Raw genomic sequence first — 20,833 nt, forward strand, 5'->3', positions numbered from 1 at the left:
CCAGGCCCTGCTCTGTGAGTGACAGGGGGTGGCATCGCAACGGCCCCATCGACCCTGCCTTGAGTGTGACGGGGCGGTGCCCCAACCCCCCAATTGGCCCTACCCTGAGCGTGACTGAGGGTGGCATAGCAACCTCCCTATCCGCCCTGCTCTGTGCATGACGGGGCCGGCGCCCCAACTTCCCAATCAGCCCTGCTCTGAGCCCGACCAGGGGCTGCACCTAGGGATTTGGCTTGCCCTCTGCCACCCGGGAGTGGGCCTAACCCAGCAGGTCATTATCTCCTGAGGGGTCCCAGACTATGAGAGGGCACAGGCCTGGCTGAGGGACCCCCTCCTCCCCCCCGAGTGCACAAATTTTTGTGCACCAGGCCTCTAGTATATCAACACTAATAAAAGAGAAAAATGGTAATTGGCGTACGAGCTACCCTTTTCATTGGCTAATCAGGGCTATATGCAAATTAACTGCCAACAAGATGGCGGTTAATTTGCATATGTAGGCACAATGCAGGGAGGTGAAAGGGAAAGCAGGAAGAAGCCCCCTGCCACTGACAGTGATCGGAAACCCAGGGGGGAGCTAAGAACTGGGGGGCAGGGCAAAGGCGGCCCTGGGCTGCCTTTGCCCTGCCCCCCAGCCATGATCAGAGAATCAGGCGCCTTTGCCGCCCTGGCCAGTGATAGCAGGAAGTAGGGGTGGAGCCAGCGATGGGAGCTGGGTACGGTCGAAGCTGGCAGTCCCAGGAGCTAGGGGTCCCTTGCCTGGGCCTAAAGCGAAGCCCACGATTGTGGGGCCGCTGCAGCTGCAGGTCCCCGCTGCCCGGGCCGGACGCCTCAGCCAGAGGCGTCCTGCAGGGGCAGGGGCGGAGCCCCGCGCGATCGCAGCGCCCCCCGCTGCCACTGCAGGTCCCCGCTGCCCGGGCTGGACGCGTAGGCCAGAGGCGTAAGGCCTGGGCAAGGGGCCGATCCTGTGATTGGAGGGTGATGGGGGTCAATGCCTGAGGGCTCCCAGTATGTGAGAGGGAGCAGGCTGGGCTGAGGGACACTCCCCCCCACACACACACCCAGTGCATGAATTTCGTGCACCGGGCCCCTAGTATATATATAATTAATATCAGAGAGGAAGGGAGAGGGAGAGAGAGAAACATTAATGATGAGACAGAATCATTGATCAGCTGCCTCCTGCACCCCTCTTACTGGGGATCAAGCCCTACTGCGGATGTGCCCTTCACTGGAATCGAACCTGAGACCATTCAGTCCATAGTTCAACACTCTGTCCACTGAGCCAAACTGGTTAGGCCCCACCCTGTATATTCTTTGTTTCTTTTCCCTTCTGAGAAAGCATTTGCAGACTGAAGACAGAAGGAAAGTAACTTGTTTTCCTCAGGGTAATTTGTACTGGAAAGTTAAAGCTAATATAGGGCATGTAGAAAATTCAGTTGTGGTAATAAAAGGTGAATTTGGTCACAAAATTAGTTCATGGCCAGGTTAAATTAATTTTTTTTATTTAACATAAAAATATGGGCAGTTGAAATGTAATAAAAATTGGTACCTTGATATTTATTGTGCTCTTAAGTTGTAAGGACCTTAAAGGGCTTTGTGAGCTTCTGTTTTCTGTCCTTCATTTAAAAATGAGTATCATTTTACCATTTAGGTTAAAAAAAAATCAGTGGAATTCCCAGTGCCTAACCTTTGAAATCTTCACATTAGGAGAAGAATGGTTATTAAACTATAAATAAATCTTACAGTAAGTTTTGCATAAGTTTTGTTGAGGTATAATTGATTTATAATAAATTTCACATTAATAAAATAATAAAAATACACATTTTATAATTTTTGACATGTATACACCCATAAAACTATCACGATAATCAATTTAATGAACATTATCTTCACCTCAGAGACAGAACTAAGATAAGAGATATATATAAAGATTCTATATTAGGATTGGCAACCATTGTCTACCAGCCAAATCTGGTTTACTGTGTATTTTGTAAATAAAGTTGTATTGGAATCCAGCCACCACCTATTGGCTTATGATATCTTTTCTATGGCTGATTTTACAATGCAATGACAGACCTGAGCAGCACAGACCATATGGCTCTCAAGCCTGAAGATACTGCTTGTCCTTTAAGAAATTTTCTGTCCTCTGATCTGTATGTTCACTCCAGAACTACATGGGAACCAACTTGTTTTGTTTTTGTTTTTAAATTGAGGCTGGGGTGGGGGTAGGCGGGGAGTGGGGGGGGGGGGGGGAGAGAGAGAGAGAGAGAGAGAAAGAAGGATCAATTGCATCTCACATGCACCCTGACCGATGATTGAATCTGCAATCTGGGTGTGTGCCCTGCCTGGGAATCAAACCCAGCATGGGATGCCACTCCAGCCAACTTAGCCACACTATTCATGAACCAACGGGTTATCTTGAAGAGTATGCATATTGTCAAAATTTATCTAACTATTCTGTCTAATGTCAGATTGTGAGGTTTTTTTCTACATTAGAAAAGACTTTAAAATTTTAGTAACCTTAGTAGTTATTTTTTATATCAAAATGGTTAAAAGTTATTTTGCCAGTTTTTCAAATTTGAAAATGCAGTGTTTTGAGTCTGTGGTGACAACAGATCAAGAATTTATAATTACTTTCTGCATATGACTATAAATTTTTAATATATGATACTCAAAACATGTTTTTTGAGATCATGTAAAAATAAATATTCTATTGACTGATATCTTTCGCAAATAAGATTTCATGGCAGGAATTGTTTATGTGTAATTGGGCTTTATTTTAAGTCATGTACATTTCTAAAATAATGGATTTTGAAATATGCATATTATATTTTCTAATGGATTTTTTCTTTGCTTTTAAAAAATTTTTAAATTTTAATTTTTTTTAGAGAGAGAAGAAGGGAGAGAGAGAGAGAGAGAGAGAGAGAAACATTGATTTGTTGTTCCACTTATTTGTGCATTCATCGGTTGATTCTTGTATGTGCCCTAACCAGGATCAAACCTGCAACCTTAGTGTATGGGGACAATTTTCTAACCAACTGAGCTAGGTGGCCAGGACTCTGATGGATTTCTCTCTAACAAAGTGGTTTCTAAGGAGTAGTTAAATTGAATTTACAGAAAATTCCTTTAATTGCCCACTTCCTCTTAACAATTAGATATTTTTTAGTATAACATTCAATGAATTTGAGCCGTTGAACTTGTATAAATCTAATTTAGGCCATAAAATATTTAAGAAATGTGCTCCTGTAACAGTACAACCAAAGAGAATGCCCTAAGTTCTTCATTTGTTTATATAGAATTATTTCACTTTTTTTGTTTTATAGATCACTGTTTTTTTCTTTATGATATAAATTAATTTGCACAAAACAGCAATAGAAAATTAAGTTTACATAGATGTTATGTACTTGGCAACTATAGTGTTTGTGACTCTCTCCTATGTATTCAGCATCATATTGTGGAATGAGCTCTAAAAGATTAATTCAGGTCTGCTTTTGTTAAATCATAGTATTTTTTGTTAAGATTATGCTGGATTATTTTCATGAGCTCTGCTTATTTTTAAAGCAGAAATTAAGAAGAAATGTGAACTTGTTAGAGAAGCTTGTCATGCAAGAGACATTGTCATGTTTAGTGGTCAACCTATACCCAGGAAATGAGGGATATTCTTTGATGCTCAGGGGAAAAAATGGATCAGGTAAGAACCTCCAGAGGGCAGCAGCCACAAAAGTCCCTCTGCGTGGCAGAATGTGCTGTCTTTTTCTTTTAATATATTTTTATTTATTTCAGAGAGGAAGAGAAAGGGAGAGGGAGAGATAGAAACATCAATGAGAGAGAATCATCAATGGGCTGCTTCCTGCACGCCCCTTACTGGGGATCAATCCTGGAACCCGGACATGTACCCTCACCTGGAATTGAACTGTGACCTCCTGGTTCATAGGTTGATGTTCAACCGCTGAGCCATGCCACCTGGGCAGATGTGCTGTCCTTTAGAAGGATTTTCTTAACCTGGTAAATGGTCTGTCCTTCAGATCAGTGATGACATGATAAAAGAAGACTTTGATCCCAACTTTTCCTCTATATTTTGTTAGAATTTTAGAAATTATCTCTAATATGATTAACCTTCCTGAAATATGCATTTGAGGAGTGTTTTTTTGGCGGGGGGGGGGGCGGGGAGAACTTCAGATTTTATTCTTGGTGCAGTGGAAGCCACTGAAAAGTGGTTTTTCCCCCCTATTTTTTAATTGTATTTTATTGTTTAAAGTATTATATATGTTTCGTCCCCCCCACCCCCCCATCGACCCCTCCCCGGCCACTCCCATCCCCCAGGACAAGCCCCCGCTACCCCAGTGTCCAGGTTCATTGGTTATGCTAGTATGCATGCATGCAAGTCCTTTAGTTGATCTCTTACCCCTTCCCTCCCCCTGCCTTCCCTCTGAGGTTGGACGGTCTGTTCCGTGTTTGAGGATTGTTCTGATTGAGACAGGTCATTGTAGTTAAATTGTAAAAGATGTAATTTAAAAATGTCAAAACCCTTTCATTCAATTGCTGTTAATATTTTAAGATAGCATAAGGTATTTTAAGTTATGTTTTTCTTCTACAGTTTGAATATACTGAATCTGAAACTTTAAAAATTAGGCAGACTTATTGCCTTTTGAGTAATTTACATATGTTAACATTTTATTTTAATGTGAATATGAAAATAGAGTTTTAAAATATATATAATCTTAGATTTCATTAAAGGGCCATCACAAATTTTGGTATGGTGATATTATGAGTTCTACAAGGAACTCACCTGGTTAAGTGTTGATAATTGTAAAATGTTACGCCAAGAGAATTTTTTTCTGTAATGACCATTTTTCACATTAGGTACCAAATTATCACTGATTTCCAGATTAGATTAAGCAGTCTTCAGTGACTTTTCAGTTATTAGACATTGGAATTTTGTCATATTCTAATTATTGTACTGCTGGTCATAATTTGTATTTTGATTGTTATGCTAGATGTTTTCCCATGCTAGATGTTATGCTAGGTGGTTTTCTCCTTTCTGATCTAAAATTCTTTTTTCTTTTAAACTATGTTTTTACTGATTTTAGAGAGAGAGGAAGGGAGAAGGATAGAGAGATAGAAACATCAATTGGCTGCTTCCTGCACACCTGCACTGGGAATGGAGCCAGCAACCTGGCAGGGAATCCAACTGGTGACCTCTTGGTTTTTGTGCAATGCTTAACCACTGAGCCACACTGGCCAGGCACCCTAATCTAAAATTCAAGTCTTTTAGCAATATGTAAAGTGATTCTTTTATAAGACATGCAGAAAGAAGGCCTTTAGGAGAGCCTTTTGGCTTTATTCTCTTTGGATTTCTTTTTTAGAAAACTCATTTAAATTATGCACCCAGCCTCATACTTTTCAGAAACTTTTTTTTTTTTATTAAGATTCTGAGACCATTCGACTGCCTTATGAAGAAGGGGAATTGCTTGAATACTTGGATGCAGAAGAATTGCCTCCTATCTTGGTTGATCTCCTAGAAAAATCTCAGGTGCAAATTTTTTCTTTTAAACATGTCCTTAGATTTGTCAACTATATTGTTTTATAATAAAGGATATTTATTTGTATTCTCAACAGTGCTTAGGACATGAAATGAAACATTATCAGAAACAATATGAAAATTGGTTTATTGTGGGTTATGTATCCTTTAGGCTACACTAAAATGTGTAGATTTAGTTGATTCTTTTATAATTGCTATGAAAATTAGCTCATCCCTAGGAAATCTCCCTTTAACTTCAATCAATAAATTATGGAAGAAACCACTTATTCCCTTGGCTTCACCCCAGCCATACTCTGTTCTTTACTGAGGAAAAGGAAGCCATCAGATGAGTGCTAGATGTTTTCTTCCTAGCACTAGTTTAGCAGCATCTCCACATCTCTGTCCCCACTTTCTGCCTGCCTTCCTATTAAAATGGATGAAGTAAGCTGTTCCTAAGGCATCTCCTCCTTTTTTTTTTTCTGGATCCTCCTCCTTTTCAGTGGCTTGCTACTATGACCTTTCTCCCTTTCTTCTATCATCTGTTCTCTTTTAGTTAAAAAAAATACGGGCATATTAGTACTATCTCTTAACTTGAAAAATCCTTTTCTGTTTGCATCTGAATTGGTCTCTTTGCAAAACTCAGTGCAGATGACTACTTCCTTCTTGAAATAACTTTCTTTTGGCTTCTGAGACATCACATTTGTGGTTGTCCTCTTTTCTCTGTAATGCTTCAGTCATCTTTGCTGTTAACTCTTCCACCCATAAATGTTTGATTTTGGGTTCATTCCTAGGCACTGTATTCTTTTTTTTTTTTTTTAAATATATTTTATTGATTTTTTACAGAGAGGAAGGGAGAGAGATAGAGAGTTAGAAACATCGATGAGAGAGAAACATTGATCAGCTGCCTCCTGCACATCCCCCACTGGGGAAGTGCCCGCAACCCAGGTACATGCCCTTGACCGGAATTGAACCTGGGACCTTTCAGTCCGCAGGCCGACGCTCTATCCACTGAGCCAAACCGGTTTCGGCCACTGTATTCTTTAGTAACACTCTCTCCCTGGTTGATTTCAACCAGCTTTATGAAATTTAAAATGACATTTAATTTCTTGCTTATCTCTCTCACAGTTACCATTCCAAACACATATTTACTAGGATATGTAATAAGCTCTTTAACTTAACATGACAAAACACAACTTTTTATTTTACCTCCTAAACCAGTTTTGTTGCCAGTATTTTGAATCTTTAAAGGGTTACCCTATACTTACCTTTTACACCTAGCTCATATGCAAATATCAACTGTATCTTAAAAATATATGGTCATGACCTGCTGTAGTTACTTTGCTAAACTTCCTGCTTTCATTTTAGAACCCGAGAAATAAATTTTCCAGAGATTAAGCTTACAAAACAAAAACAAAAAGAGGTCTCTGCTTGAAGTTCTGTAGTGTCCTCTCAATGCACAAAACCCCTGCCTTCCTCTTCACATTCTTATTCTCATTTCCACTCATTACATTCCAGTCATGTGTGCCTTCTTTCCAAACTAAAACACCAAGCTTATTGATCTGCTATTCTTTCTGTCTGGAGTGATCTATTCCACATACCTGGCATTGTTGCGATTCAGATCTCAGCTGAAACATCACTTCTTCAGAGAGGTGTTTATCTCGGCAAACAATCTAAATTAGCCCCTTCCTGTTTTATTTCCTTTGTAGTATTCATCACTGTCTAAAGTTATTTTGTTTATTTTTTTACATGTTTGTTACCTGTCTTCCCACACTGAGAACAAGTGTTGTCTCACCACTGTATCTGTGAAGCTTTTTGGATAGTGCCTGGCACATAGTTCATATTGTAGTAACTCAATAAATATTTGTTAAAAAGCATGATAACAGATAGCATGGAGGTCACAGTTCCCACTTAAAATCTGAATGGGAGAAAAAACAATACTGTGAGTGATTGACAAGTGATAATTAGGAAGATTTAAGCCATAAAGGCTCTTTGGACTTAGAAAAAGGACTAGGAAACTATTTTTAACAGAAGATTATTTTAATTTATAGTTAGCTTTCTTCCTTTTATTAATAAAGACTGCTGGAAATTTTAGCAAATAATAGCAATTTTATCTCTAAGCTGAAACTCTTAACAGGGTTGATGGACAATAACTGAAAAAATTAGCAAAGTATAACTGAGCCAATTAACAGCAATTTCAATGATCTGTAATATAAAATACAAATACCAAAAGTCAGTCTATAACTAGAAATCATTTTATTTTATTTTATTTATTTTTTTTTAAATATATTTTATTGATTTTTTACAGAGAGGAAGGGAGAGAGATAGAGAGTCAGAAACATCAATGAAAGAGAAACATCGATCAGCTGCCTCCTGCACATCCCCCACTGGGGATGTGCCCGCAACCCAGGCACATGCCCTTGACCGGAATCGAACCTGGGACCCCTCAGTCCGCAGGCCGACGCTCCATCCACTGAGCCAAACCGGCTTCGGCTAGAAATCATTTTAAATTGCTTCTTGGGTCAGAGTAATGAACAGGAAATAGTTCCTTTTAAAGGGTTTATGTATGTAGTGGTAAACCCTCCAAGAAAAGCTGTTTAGGAGTATGTGAGGGAACAGAAACACTGCATGAGAGTGTAAAGAATCCGAAACATTCAATATAAACCCACTTATTTAGGCTTTTGAAAAAGGACATTTACTCAAGTATTTTCACTTAAAACAGGTTAATATTTTTCATTGTGGATGTGTCATAGCAGAAATACGTGACTACAGGCAGTCCAGCAATATGAAATCTCCAGGTTACCAAAGTAAGCACATTCTCCTACGTCCAACAATGCAGGTAAGGCATGTTTAAGAAGTATTATTTAGAATTTATTTGAAAAATTTTTATTAAATGTCTTCATATGTTTGTATGCCTATACATTAATGTGTTTTAAATTTTTTATTTGTTCTAGACTTTAATCTGTGATGTACATTCAATAACAAGTGATAACCATAAATGGACCCAGGTTAGTTGTGTTGTTTTTAAATCCCATACAGGCAAAATAGAGGATAAAACGACACTTATCATTAAGTTAAGCGAAGGATACTTTCTGCTCATAATTTTATTCATGTGTAAAGTTTGGGATTTCTTTTTTTTTTGTTAATATATTTTATTGATTTTTTACAGAGAGGAAGGGAGAGAGATAGAGAGTTAGAAACATCGATGAGAGAGAAACATCGATCAACTGCCTCCTGCACACCTCCCACTGGGGTTGTGCCTGCAACCAAGGTACATGCCCTTGACCGGAATCAAACCCGGGACCTCAGGCCGACGCTCTATCCACTGAACCAAACCAGTCAGGGCAAGTTTGGGATTTCTTTATAAGCTTTAGAAGTTAAGGGTCTCTGTATGTGTAGTAATCCCTCAAGGAACTAAAACAGTTTAATCCCATTTTGCTTTAGGACATGGTGAAATAGGGTCAGGTTGACTTTATCTGCCCAATGTGAAACTTAGTTTTTTAAACCCCTCTCAAGAAAAAGAAAGATGTTTTGTTTATACAATGGTTATAAATAGATACTGATTTTCTATCATCTAGGATTCTAAAACAGGCTTAGTCTGTCTTTACCATTCATAGTGGGATACTCTTGCTCCTGAGAATAGCCAGTACCCCTCCAGTGCTGGCTCAATATATCTGAAAGGACCACTCACAGGAATGTTCACTTATTTCTCTGCTGCTATAGAGAGAAATAGTTACTAAACCAAAGAAAATATCAATAATTAGAATTATTTAATCTATGAAAATATTATAAAGTAAGATTCAGTTTATCAATAACAATCAAGTGTTGTGTTGTACTTTGGGACTATAATCTTTCTGTTTAAAACAAAACATTAAAAACATTAAAAGAATATTCAAAAACAAACTCGTTGGGTACCACTGAAGGTTGTAAGGGCATTAGTTTATTACACTGAAAATTGATAAATAAATCGACAAACTATAATATTTATTCTGTTTTTCTGTAGGATTTATACATCAGATAGCCCAATAGTAACTAAAGGTAATTCTTTAGAACAATTTCAGCTAATAGCTAAAAAATAAATGATAGACTTGAAAATATCATCACTTGGCTATCTTAATGAAATAATGAATTTAGACAGCTGAAATTTTCAGATTTGAAAAAAACCATTAGATTATAGGTTAATAGGAATTTTTATAATGGAGAGATCTGACTAAACCCACTGGTCTAAAAGTAGGATAATCATTGTGTATGTCCTGGTGTGATGCCTGAAAAGGTACACAATAATACCAATGAACTCTTGTCTAAAAATATAGAACCTGAATTAAGTCCCTCTTCTACATCTAACAGTTATAGAGAATTTAGGGAATAAAAGAAATAAATGGCAAGATGAAGCAACCAGCCAGATTCAGTTAAAAATGGTATCATGGGGAAGGAAGTGGTCAAATCCAACAAATCAGTTCTGTTAGAAAAGAAAAAATGTTATCATTACAGAATAAAAGAAAGATGTTTAAGAGAGAAAAACTAAAATACAATGTGTAGGTCTTATTTGAGTTCAAATTCAAACAAACCAATTAAAAATACATTTTTGAGATAATGGGAATTTTGTAGACTGGATATTAGTAGTCCTTATCAGTTAACAGTGCACGCTGAAGTGTTTTCAGGTGAAATAATAGTGTCAGAGTTGTATTTTAAATTATTCCAGCAAAACAAAAACAAAAAAATTTAGAGGGGCAAGTAGTTAAATAAAATTGGGTGTTGGTACATCCTATATACTCTTTGGAATTATGTCTGTAGGGTTTACATAGTATTAGTGTAGTCATCTATACTAATAAAAGGGTAATATGCTAATTAGACTGGGAGACCTTCCGGACAAGCCATGGTGGCGGGGCTGAGGCAGAGACGGTTAGGGGTGATCAGGCCAGGAGGGGAGGGCAGTTGGGGGCGAGCAGACCAACAGGGGGGACCAGTTGGGGGTGAGCATGTTGGCGGGAGGGCGGCAGTTGGGGGCGAGCAGGCCGGCGGGGGGTGGGGGGCAGTTGCGGGCGAGCAGGGGCAATCAAGCAGGCAGGCAGGTGAGCAGTTGGGAGCCAGTGGTCTCGGATTGTGAGAGGGCTGGCCAGTCGGACAGCCCCTGAGGGGTCCCAGATAGGAGAGAGTGCAGGCTGGGCTGAAGGACACCCCCAACCCCATGCATGAATTTTGTGTACCAGGCCACTCGTCTATATATATGTATATATATCCTATCTAATAAAAGAGAAACATGGTAATTAGTCATACGTCAGCTACCCTTCCCATTGACTGATCAGGGCAATATGCAAATTAACTGCCAGGCAAGATGGCGGCCGGCAGCCAGGCTACTGACACGAACAGGGGGCTTGCTTGCTTCAGTGACGGAGGACTCCAATGTTCCCCGCCTGCCGCTGCTGGGCTTTGAGCTGCTAATAAACATTGTTACAAATATAGAAGCTAAACAAAACCCCAGAAACCTGTTTTCAGTCAGCCAGGATCTCAGAGCTGGAGTCGCAACGAAGTTTCAAATACAGAAAGTAAACAAAGCCAGAAACCTGCTTTCAGCAGCGAGGTCTCACAGCTAAAGCCGGCCCTCAGCTCCTGTGACAGCCATAAATCCAAGAATTAAAAAAAAAAAGGAAAAAAGGAGCGGTTGGGAGCTTCAGTCACCCGCCAGCCTGAAAACGGCCCTCAGCCCCTCACCCAGACTGGCCAGGCACCCCAGTGGGGACCCCCACCCTGAAGGGGGTGTGACCAGATGCAAACAGCCATCACCACCTCATCCAGGATGGCCAGGCACCCAAGCGGGACCCCCACCCTGATCCAGGACACCCTTCAGGGCAAACCAGCCGGCCCCCACCCGTGCACCAGGCCTCTATCCTATATAGTAAAAGGGTAATATGCCTCCCAGCACCGGGATCAGCGGAGCTGAGAGGCCTCCTGGCCCCTGGAGCAGCGTGACGGGGCAGAGCCCAAATCCCCTGATCGCCCTGTGGCTCTGTGTGTGAGGGGGTGGGGCCACAACCTCCCTATCCGCCCTGCTCTGTTCGTGACAGAGGAAGGCGCCCCAACCCCCTGATCGGCCCTGCTCTTAGGGTGATAGAGGGCGGTGCCCCAACCGCCCCCCATGGGCCCTGCTCTGTGTGTGACGGGGTAGAGCCATAACCTCCCCATCGGCCCTGCTCTGAGTGTGACAGGGTGCGGTGCCCCAACCCCCTGATCCGCCCTGCTCTGTGTGTGACAGTGTACGGAACCCCAACCCCCCTGATGGGCCCTGCTCTGTGAATGACGGGGCATTGCCCCAACCCCCTGATTGGCCCTGCTCCGTGCGTGGCAGGGTGGCGCCGCAACCTCCCCATCCACCCTGCCTTGAGTGTGACAGGGGGTGGCGCCCCAATTCCCCAATCGGCCCTGCTCTGAGCCCGACCAGGGGCTGCACCTAGGGATTGGGCCTGCCCTCTGCCACCTGGGAGCAGGCCTAAGCTAGCAGGTCATTATCTCCCGAGGGGTCCCAGACTATGAGAGGGCACAGGCCGGGCTGAGGGACCCCCCCCCCCCCCCGAGTGCACAAATTTTTGTGCACCAGGCCTCTAATATATATATATATATATATATATATATATATATATACACATACACACACACACACACACACACATATATATACATACAAACACATACATATACATATATATATATACACACATATATATATATATACACATATATATATGTATGTATGCATATATAAAAGCCAAGCGACTGGACCAGTGGAATGACCAGAACAACCAGTTGCTGTGATGTGCAATATTGTGGCCAATTGCCCGCCCCCCCCCCCCTGCAACTTCCCATGGCCCCACCCCCAGCTGGCCCCACCCCCAATCGGCTCCCCCAACCCCAATCGGGGACATTGCCAGCTGGCCAACCACCCAGGACCCCTTCCCTCAGTCAGCCTGGACCCAGTGAGCCCCCATCAAGGTGGGCTGGCCGGACCTCACCCATGCACGAATTTGTGCACTGGGCCTCTAGTTTTTTTATAATGAAACTAGGGGCCCGGTGCACAAAATTCGTGCACTGGGTGTGTGTGTGGGGGGAGTGTCCCTCAGCCCAGCCTGCCCCCTCTCACATACTGGGAGCCCTCAGGCATTGACCCCCATCACCCTCCAATCGCAGGATTGGCCCCTTGCCCAGGCCTGACGCCTCTGGCCTAGGTGTCCGGCCCGGGCAGCGGGGACCTGCAGGTGCAGTGGCCCCATGATCGCGGGCTCCGCTTTAGGCCCAGGCAAGGGACCCCTAGCTCCTGGGACTGCCAGCTTCGACCGTGCCCAGCTCCCATCGCTGGCTCCACCCCTACTTCCTGCTATCACTGGCCAGGGCGGAAAAGGCGCCTGATTCTCCGATCATGGCTGGGGGGCAGGGCAAAGGCGGCCCCAGGGCCGCCTTTGCCCTGCCCCCCAGCTCTTAGCTCCCCCCTGGGTTTCCGATCACTGTCAGTGGCAGGGGGCTTCTTCCTGCTTTCCCTTTCACCTCCCTGCATTGTGCCTACATATGCAAATTAGCCGCCATCTTGTTGTCAGTTAACTGCCAATCTTAGTTGGCAGTTGATTTGCATATAGCCCTGATTAGCCAATGAAAAGGGTAGCTCGTACGCCAATTACCATTTTTCTCTTTTATTAGTGTTGATGAAGCTGAGTATATAATTGGGACTATTACTTCCTAGTTATTAAAAATGCTGTGATCCGATCTCGATCACCCTATAAGCTTTGTAGAAGAGGATTTTAACTCTTTTGTTCACTACTTTATCCCCCACTCCTAGAACAATGCCTAACACATAGTCGGTGTTCAGTAAATATTTGCTGGATTAAGGAAAAGCATCCTTACAATTTGACCACTTTGTATACTGTACTGATTACTGAATTTCTATTAGTAGTTTCATTATGATGTCAAGTTTCTGAAGTTTACCCACTGAATTAGAACTTGAAATAATATATTTTCTGTAATCCTTAGCAGAGCTCAGAGGAATATATTCTAGATTAAGTGATTTGATTTGAAAATCTTAAGTTTGGTACTGACATGTGCTCTTACACATTTCAGGAAGACAAACTTTTGCTTGAGAGCCAACTGATCCTAGCTACAACTGAACCACTATGTCTAGATCCTTCTATAGCTGTAACATGTACTGCAAATAGATTGCTCTATAACAAGCAGAAGATGAACACACACCCAATGAAACGGTAATTACCTTTGTGGAATGGTAAACCAAAAGATGCTCCTAAATAAGTAGCTCTAAATTTTGCTATTTCTGGTACCTTATCCCTCTCAAAGTATGTAAGTGCTGTGTATTTGTTTTTTAAATAGGATTTTTAATTGCTTTGTATTACTTTCTTTGTGTATTACAAGTTTCTTAATACTTTTGGTTTTGTATTGAAGTGATGCATTCTTTGTATTTTTTTAAGATATATTTTTATTGATTATATTTATTTCAGAGAGGAAGGGAGAGGGGGAGAGAGATAGAAACATCAATGATGACAGAGAATCTTTGATCTGCTGCCTCCTGCACACCTCCCACTGGGGATTGAGCCTGCAACCCAGGCAGTGTGCCCTTACTGGGAATCGAACCACGACCTCCTGGTTCATAATGTCGATGTTCAGCCACTGAACCATGCTGGTGAGGCTGTATTCTTTTGAAGAACAAAATTTCTATAAGTTTAGAGTCTATTCACTAAAACGATAAAGACATTTATGAACAGAAATAATTACTTTTTTTTTACTTCCTAATATCCAGTAACCAGTTTAAATTTTGTTAATATTACTTTTAAAGAAACGATAAAAAATTTATTTTGAGATATAGAAAAATACAGTTTTAGAAGTCAGTTTATAACTAAATGCCTTTTTATAAAATGGTAATTTATCTTTAAATGTTTTATTTCTTCTTAATAAAACTAATGCATATAAATTTGGACTGCAGTTATAATTGGTTCATCATTAAGTTCTCTTTACATAACTGTTTGAGTTGCTCATTTTGGATCTTCACCAAATTTGAAGGAGCTTAAAACACCTATGCATTTTCTAAATCTTTGACTTATTATTGAAATAAGATATGCTGAGGAAATGATATGTCTTTAGAAATAATGAAATAAAGCTATATTGGATCTGTCAGAAGCCCTAAAGAGTCTCTTGTATTCTTGTCCACATCTCTTCATGCCCAATGCCATTACCTTGGTCCAGGCCACCATAATCATCATAGCTTCTATAATAAGCTCTTTCCTGATTGATTTTCCTGCTTTCACCTCTGATCCCTTCTGGGCTATTCGTTATATAAGCAAGCCAGAGTAATCTTAAAACATCAAAGCAGATCATGCTACCACTTGTCTAAATTTACCTAAAAGCATTCCATCACTCATACTAAATATAAACACATTATCATTGATCTGTAAGGCCTTGTTCTCTGACCTCATCTCCTATGTGGACCCTGATGCACCTATCTTTTCTGCTTTTAAAACAAAATAAGTTTGTTTCTATCTCAGCACCTTTTAAAATTCTTTCTACTTCAAATACTAATATCCTAATTTTGTATAGTTGGTTCCTTGTCATTCATGTCTCCCGTCACATTTCATTTCTTCAGTTTTTTCCTTCTCTAATATTGCCTTTTTTGTCTCTTACTGCAATATCCTGTTTTTCTGCTACTGCTTATTGCTATCTGAAATGATTTTACCTGTTTATACCTGAATGTCTATCTTCCACACTGGACTGTCAGCTCCATGGTTGCAGGAATTTTGTTTGTCTTGTTCATTTTTATTTCACTGGTGCCTAGGACCATGCTTGGCAAGTGGTGGTATTCTACAGATACTTGTGATTTAATTACATATTTAATGCTTACTTATTTAAACCCATATTTATTCTGAATTTCTTTTATTAGCTTAGTTTATTTCAAATCTCTTAATATTTCAGGTGTTTCAAGAGGTATTCCAGGTCCTCTCTGAATCGACAGCAGGATCTGTCTCATTGTCCACCTCCTCAGCTAAAGTTACTTGATTTCTTACAAAAAAGAAAGGAAAGAAAAGTAGGTCAGCATTATGACCTCAAAATTTCTAAAGCAGGAAATGTAAGTAGTATATTTTTAAAATGAAGCTTATTGTTATGCCAAAAGCCTTGCCTTATTTTGAATTTTCAGAATCTTTATACTGTTTTTAATTTTTCAGTGTGTAGATATGTGGAAAAGGAGTCCCTGTAACTTGACTGTACCTTCTGAAGTGGATGTAAGTTGATTCATGAATTTCACTTATTTTTATATAAGGTTCCTAAGTTTAATTAATAGTAGCTTATACTTTGGGCAAACAAAGAATCTTACTTTTTTTTTTTTAAAAACAAAATAATGAATTGTTCTTTAAACAAGCTGCTCAGTTTTAGAAGGTATATTCTTCTTTTACATTTACTTGTGTAATAAGACTGTAACTCCTTAATATAGGTCTGTGTTTAGAGCAGGAATAATAACCAAAGAATTTTAAATCATGGGAAAAGTTGATTCATATTATATAATATGCATAAAATGCCTCTTTTTGTTTTTAATATTTTATCATAATTTTCTAGCAATGCTTCTTCCTCAAACTGGGTAAATTTAAAAATTAACAATATTAGAGCAGTGTCCAAGATGAGGAACCTTGGGTGGTATTCTTTGGTGGTCTATAATATGCATGATCAAAGACAGGAAAGGGATCTTCTGATGTCTCTAGTTATTTTATTTTCCTATTCCTTTCTCCTGCATTTTTTATTATTTACTCAACTTTTTATAATTGGTTAGTTATTTTAACAGATGTTTGCTCTTCTGCATTCTTTCCAAGCTAACACATGTACTATTCTTATTATCTACTAGAGGCCTGGTGCATGAAATTCGTGCACTTGGAAGATCCCTCAGCCTGGCCTGTGCCCTCTTGCAGTCCGGGAGCCCTCAGGGAATGTCCGACTCCATGGGGAGCGGGCCTAAACCAGCAGTCAGACATCCTTAGCACTGCCACGGAGGCAGGAGAAGCTCCTGCCACTGCCGCTGCGCTCACCAGCCGTGAGCCCGGCTTCTGGCTGAGCAGTTCTCCCCTGTGGGAACACACTGACTACCAGGGGGCAGCTCCTGAGTTGAGTGTCTCCTGGTGGTCAGTGCACGTCATAGCAACTGGTCGATTTGCATATTAGCCTTTTATTATATAGGACTAGAGGCCCGGTGCACAAAAATTTGTGCACTCGGGGGGGTGAGGGGGGTACCTCAGCCCGGCCTGTGCCCTCTCGCAGTCTGGGACCCCTCGGGAGATAACGACCTGCTGGCTTAGGCCTGCTCCCGGGTAGCAGAGGGCAGGCCCAGTCCCTAGGTGCAGCCCCTGGTCGGGCTCAGAGCAGGGCCGATTGGGGAGTTGGGGCGCCGCCCCCTGTCATGCACAGAGCAGGGCGGATTGGGAGGTTGCGATGCCACCCTCAGTCACGCTCAGGGTAGGGCTGATTGGGAGGTTGGGGCACCGCCCCCTGTCACACTCAAGGCAGGGTCGATGGGGAGGTTGTGGTGCCACCCCCGTCACGCACAGAGCAGGGCCAATGACGGGATTGGGGCGCTGCACCCTGTCATGCACAGAGCAGGGCCGATCAGGGGGTTGGGGAGCTCCCCCCTGTCACTCACAGAGTAGGGCCAATAGGGGAGTTGGCGCACCGCCCCCTGTCACACACAGAGCAGGGCGGATCAGGGGGTTGGGGCGCCGCCACTGTCACACTCAGGGCAGGGCCGATGGGGAGGTTATGGCTCTACCCCCTCACACACAGAGCAGGGCCCATGGGGGGGGGGGGGTTGGGGCGCCGCCCTCTATCACCCATAGAGCAGGGCCGATCAGGGGGTTGGGGTGCCACCACTCTCACACTCAGGTCAGGGCCGATGGGGAGGTTATGGCTCTACCCTGTCACACACAGACCAGGGCCTGTGGGGTGGGGCGGTTGGGGCGCCGCACCCTGTCACACAGAGCCACAGGGCGATCAGGGGGTTGGGGCGCCTTCCCCTATCACAAACAGAGCAGGGCCGATAGGGAGGTTGTGGCCCCGCCCCCTGTCACACACAGAGCCACAGGGCGATCAGGGCGTTTGGGCGCTGCCCTCTGTCACGCTGATCCCGGTGCCGGGAGGCCTCTCAGCTCCACTGATCCCGGTGCTGGGAGGCATATTACCCTTTGACTATATAGAATAGAGGCCTGGTGCATGGGTGGGGGCCAGCTGGTTTGCCCTGAAGGGTGTCCCGGATCAGGGTGGGGGTCCCCACTGGGGTGCCTGGCCATCCTGGATGAGGTGATGATGGCTGTTTGCAGCTGGTCACACACCCTTCAGGGTGGGGGTCCCCACTGGGGTGCCTGGCCAGTCTGGGTGAGGGGCTGAGGGCTGTTTTCAGGCTGGGACTGAAGCTCCCAACTGCTCTTTTTTTTCTTTTTATTCTGGGCCAGCTTTAGCTCTGAGGTTTGGCTCCAGCTCTGAGGCCTCAGCTTCTGAAAACAGGTATCTGGTTTGTTTCGGTTTTATAATCGAAACTCTGTATCAACTCCAGCTCTGAGATCCCAGCTCTCTGAAAGCTGGTTTCTGGGGTTTTGTTTAGCTTCTATGTTTGTTACACTGTTTTTTAAACTGCAAGCTGAGAGGCCGGCAAGGCAGGCGGGGAATCGTTGCAGTCCTCCGTCACTGAAGCAAGCAAGCCTCATGTTCAGTTTAAGCTGCCTGGTTGCCAGCCGCCATCTTGGCTGGCAGTTAATTTGCATATCGTCCTGATTAGCCAATGGGAAGGGTAGCGGTCGTACGCCAATTACCATGTTTCTCTTTTATTAGATAGGATGATTTAAAAAAAAATTGTGAAAAGCACAAAGCCAAAATCATTAAAAGTAGACTGAATATGTAACTCAGAGTAAGCCACATTATCTTTTGGTAATTTATGTACTCCTCTAGGAATGCAGCCTGCGAAGGAGATATTTAGTGTAAATATCAAAGGGTGAAATATAGATTTAGAGGGCTGGCTGGATATCTAAAGCAGTGCTTACCAAACTTTAATGTATATACGAATCACCTGGATTGCTTGCAGATTCCAATTTAGCAAGCTTGGGCTCGGGCCTGAAATGCTGCAGTGCTGACAAGCTCTTAGGTTGTGTTGTACTGAGGTCCACAAACCACTCTTTGAGTAACAAAGCCCTAATACACAGTTTCTCAATCTGGCTTGATTAAATGAAATCGTCCAGGATACCAGTTAAACATAGATTTCAAGCTTCACTTCATACCTACTTACTGAATCAGGTCTCCAGGATAGGGACATGGAAATCCCAGTTTTTACCAGTTACCCAGGTGAGTCTAAGTTACTCTTAAGTTCATAGTTAGCCTTAGCCAGTGGTCAGCAAACTGCGGCTCGTGAGCCACATGCAAATCTTTGGCTCCTTGAGCGTGGCTCTTCCTAAGCCTTAGGAGTACCCTAATTAAGTTAATAACAATGTATCTACCTATATAGTTTAAGTTTAAAAAATTTGGCTCTCAAAAGGAATTTCAATCATTGTACTGTTGATATTTGGCTCTGTTGACTAATGAGTTTGCCGACCACTGCTGCTGGTTTGACTCAGTGGATAGAGTGTTGGAGTAAAGGGTCTTGGGTTTGATTCTGGTCAGGGGCATGTACCTCAGTTGCAGGCTGCTCCCCGGCCTGGGCCCTCTTTAGGGAGTGTGCAAGAGGCAACCAATTGATGTGTTTCTTTCACATCGATATTTCTCTCTGTCTTTCCCTCTCTCTTCCACTCTCTCTAAAAATCAATGGAAAAATATCCTCAGGTGAGGATTAAAAAAAACCATAAACAAGGTCATGGTTATCAGAAATATGAGAGCATTTGACTTGCATAGAGTAGTAGGAAATATACAATATATATGGCCCAAGTCTGACTAAAAACTGGGAAAGGTTCATATAGATTTGATCAAGTTTAATGTAACTTCCCTAGTTCCCTTCCAGTTTTGTCCCCACTGTTACATGCTAGCTCCTGTTTCATTAAAAATCCAACCAATGGGAAAGATGCTGATCCTAATCACCGCTCAGACATTCTGATTTTCCTAAAGGACAAATGTGATACAATTTATGGAATAAAAAGAAGAGGCACTGTCTAAGAAAGCACTGTATTTATTGTGTTTGTTTAATGGCAAATAATTTGATTCTAATTTTGTTTTATTTTAAAAACCAGTCAGTGTAATTCAGGGGTCCTCAAACTACGTCCCGCGGGCCACATGCAAATACAAATATTGTATTTGTTCCCGTTTTGTTTTTTTACTTCAAAATAAGATATGTGCAGTGTGCATAGGAATTTGTTCATAATTTTTTTTTAAACTATAGTCCGGCCCTCCAACGGTCTGAGGGACAGTGAATTGGCTCCCTGTTTAAAAAGTTTGAGGACCCCTGGTGTAATTGAATATATCAGGAAAGTTTTAAACTACTTAAGATGGTAGTCAGTGATATTAGTGACTCAAGAATTCTTGTGCTAAAAAGTATATTGTATTGTTACTTAGATTCTTCTCTTTGGTCTTAATACTGATTTCATTATATCTCGTATCTCTTGATTTGATTGCTTAGGTGGAGAAATATGCTAAAGTGGAAAAGTCTATCAAATCTGATGACTCACAACCAACAGTCTGGCCAGCCCATGTAAGTAACCATTATAGTCTTCATTTCTAATGTTCCTAATCTGGGATCTGAATTTTTTAAACAAAGTGTGGCTTCCAGTTTAAAAGGTAATTTTAATTTTAATTTTAATGCATAACTGCATTTTTACTTTTGCTTTGGTTGCATATTGATGGTTCTGATTTGTTTTGCTTCAAATTAGTAAGTAGTAAGTTATTTTAAGTATGTTTCCTAAGGAAGTATTCTATGTAAGTTTCCCTATTTGTAATAATAACGGGAGAAATGGGCATAATTTATTAAATAAAGTAAATGTGGAAGTGAAATGTCTTCCTATTGCCAAATCTGTTAGTATGTCATTTATGTCTGATTTTTGTTAATTTTGATTGTGTCTACTAGAGGTGTTTGTCTGGAGTCTAGGAAAGAACGGTTTAAAGAGTTTATCTGAGCCAAAGCTAAAGGCCAGATCCAGAAGCAAAATCTCAAAAGATTGAGAAAATACCCTAAAGAATAAGTTTTATAGCTTACTTTATATGTTTTAATCAAAGGTAAAGACAAGAAGGAATGTTACATGAAAGCCATTGGTGGTAAATTAAGGAAGCAGGAGAAGGTAAAGCAGGGAAATCTCTTGAATTGGATAAAAAGTAAAAGAG

The 20,833-nt window shown here is 41.8% G+C and overlaps 1 protein-coding gene across 22 annotated transcripts in view; it reads left to right on the plus strand.

Annotated features, from left to right (window-relative positions):
• Nucleotides 1–20,833, plus strand: part of SUPT20H (SPT20 homolog, SAGA complex component) — a 52,202-nt gene that overhangs the window by 8,351 nt on the left and 23,018 nt on the right. For 17 of the 22 annotated variants that reach the window (XR_009451312.1, XR_009451313.1, XR_009451314.1 and 14 more), the window contains exons 6-13: nt 3,559–3,688; nt 5,427–5,530; nt 8,238–8,354; nt 8,470–8,523; nt 13,619–13,758; nt 15,476–15,629; nt 15,727–15,783; nt 20,136–20,207. Coding sequence is in view for 15 of the 22 variants with exons in the window: in XM_059684351.1 (XP_059540334.1) it covers nt 3,559–3,688; nt 5,427–5,530; nt 8,238–8,354; nt 8,470–8,523; nt 13,619–13,758; nt 15,476–15,629; nt 15,727–15,783; nt 20,136–20,207 (828 nt within the window). In the remaining 7 variants the exon portion in view is untranslated. Of the gene's footprint in view, nt 1–1,121; nt 1,288–3,558; nt 3,689–5,426; nt 5,531–8,237; nt 8,355–8,469; nt 8,524–13,618; nt 13,759–15,475; nt 15,630–15,726; nt 15,784–20,135; nt 20,208–20,833 lie in introns of those variants that run through there. The other 5 variants (XM_059684352.1, XM_059684356.1, XM_059684360.1 and 2 more) reach the window with 2 other exon arrangements.

This window comes from Myotis daubentonii, chromosome 2, assembly GCF_963259705.1.
Source record: "Myotis daubentonii chromosome 2, mMyoDau2.1, whole genome shotgun sequence".
NCBI lineage: Eukaryota > Metazoa > Chordata > Mammalia > Chiroptera > Vespertilionidae > Myotis > Myotis daubentonii.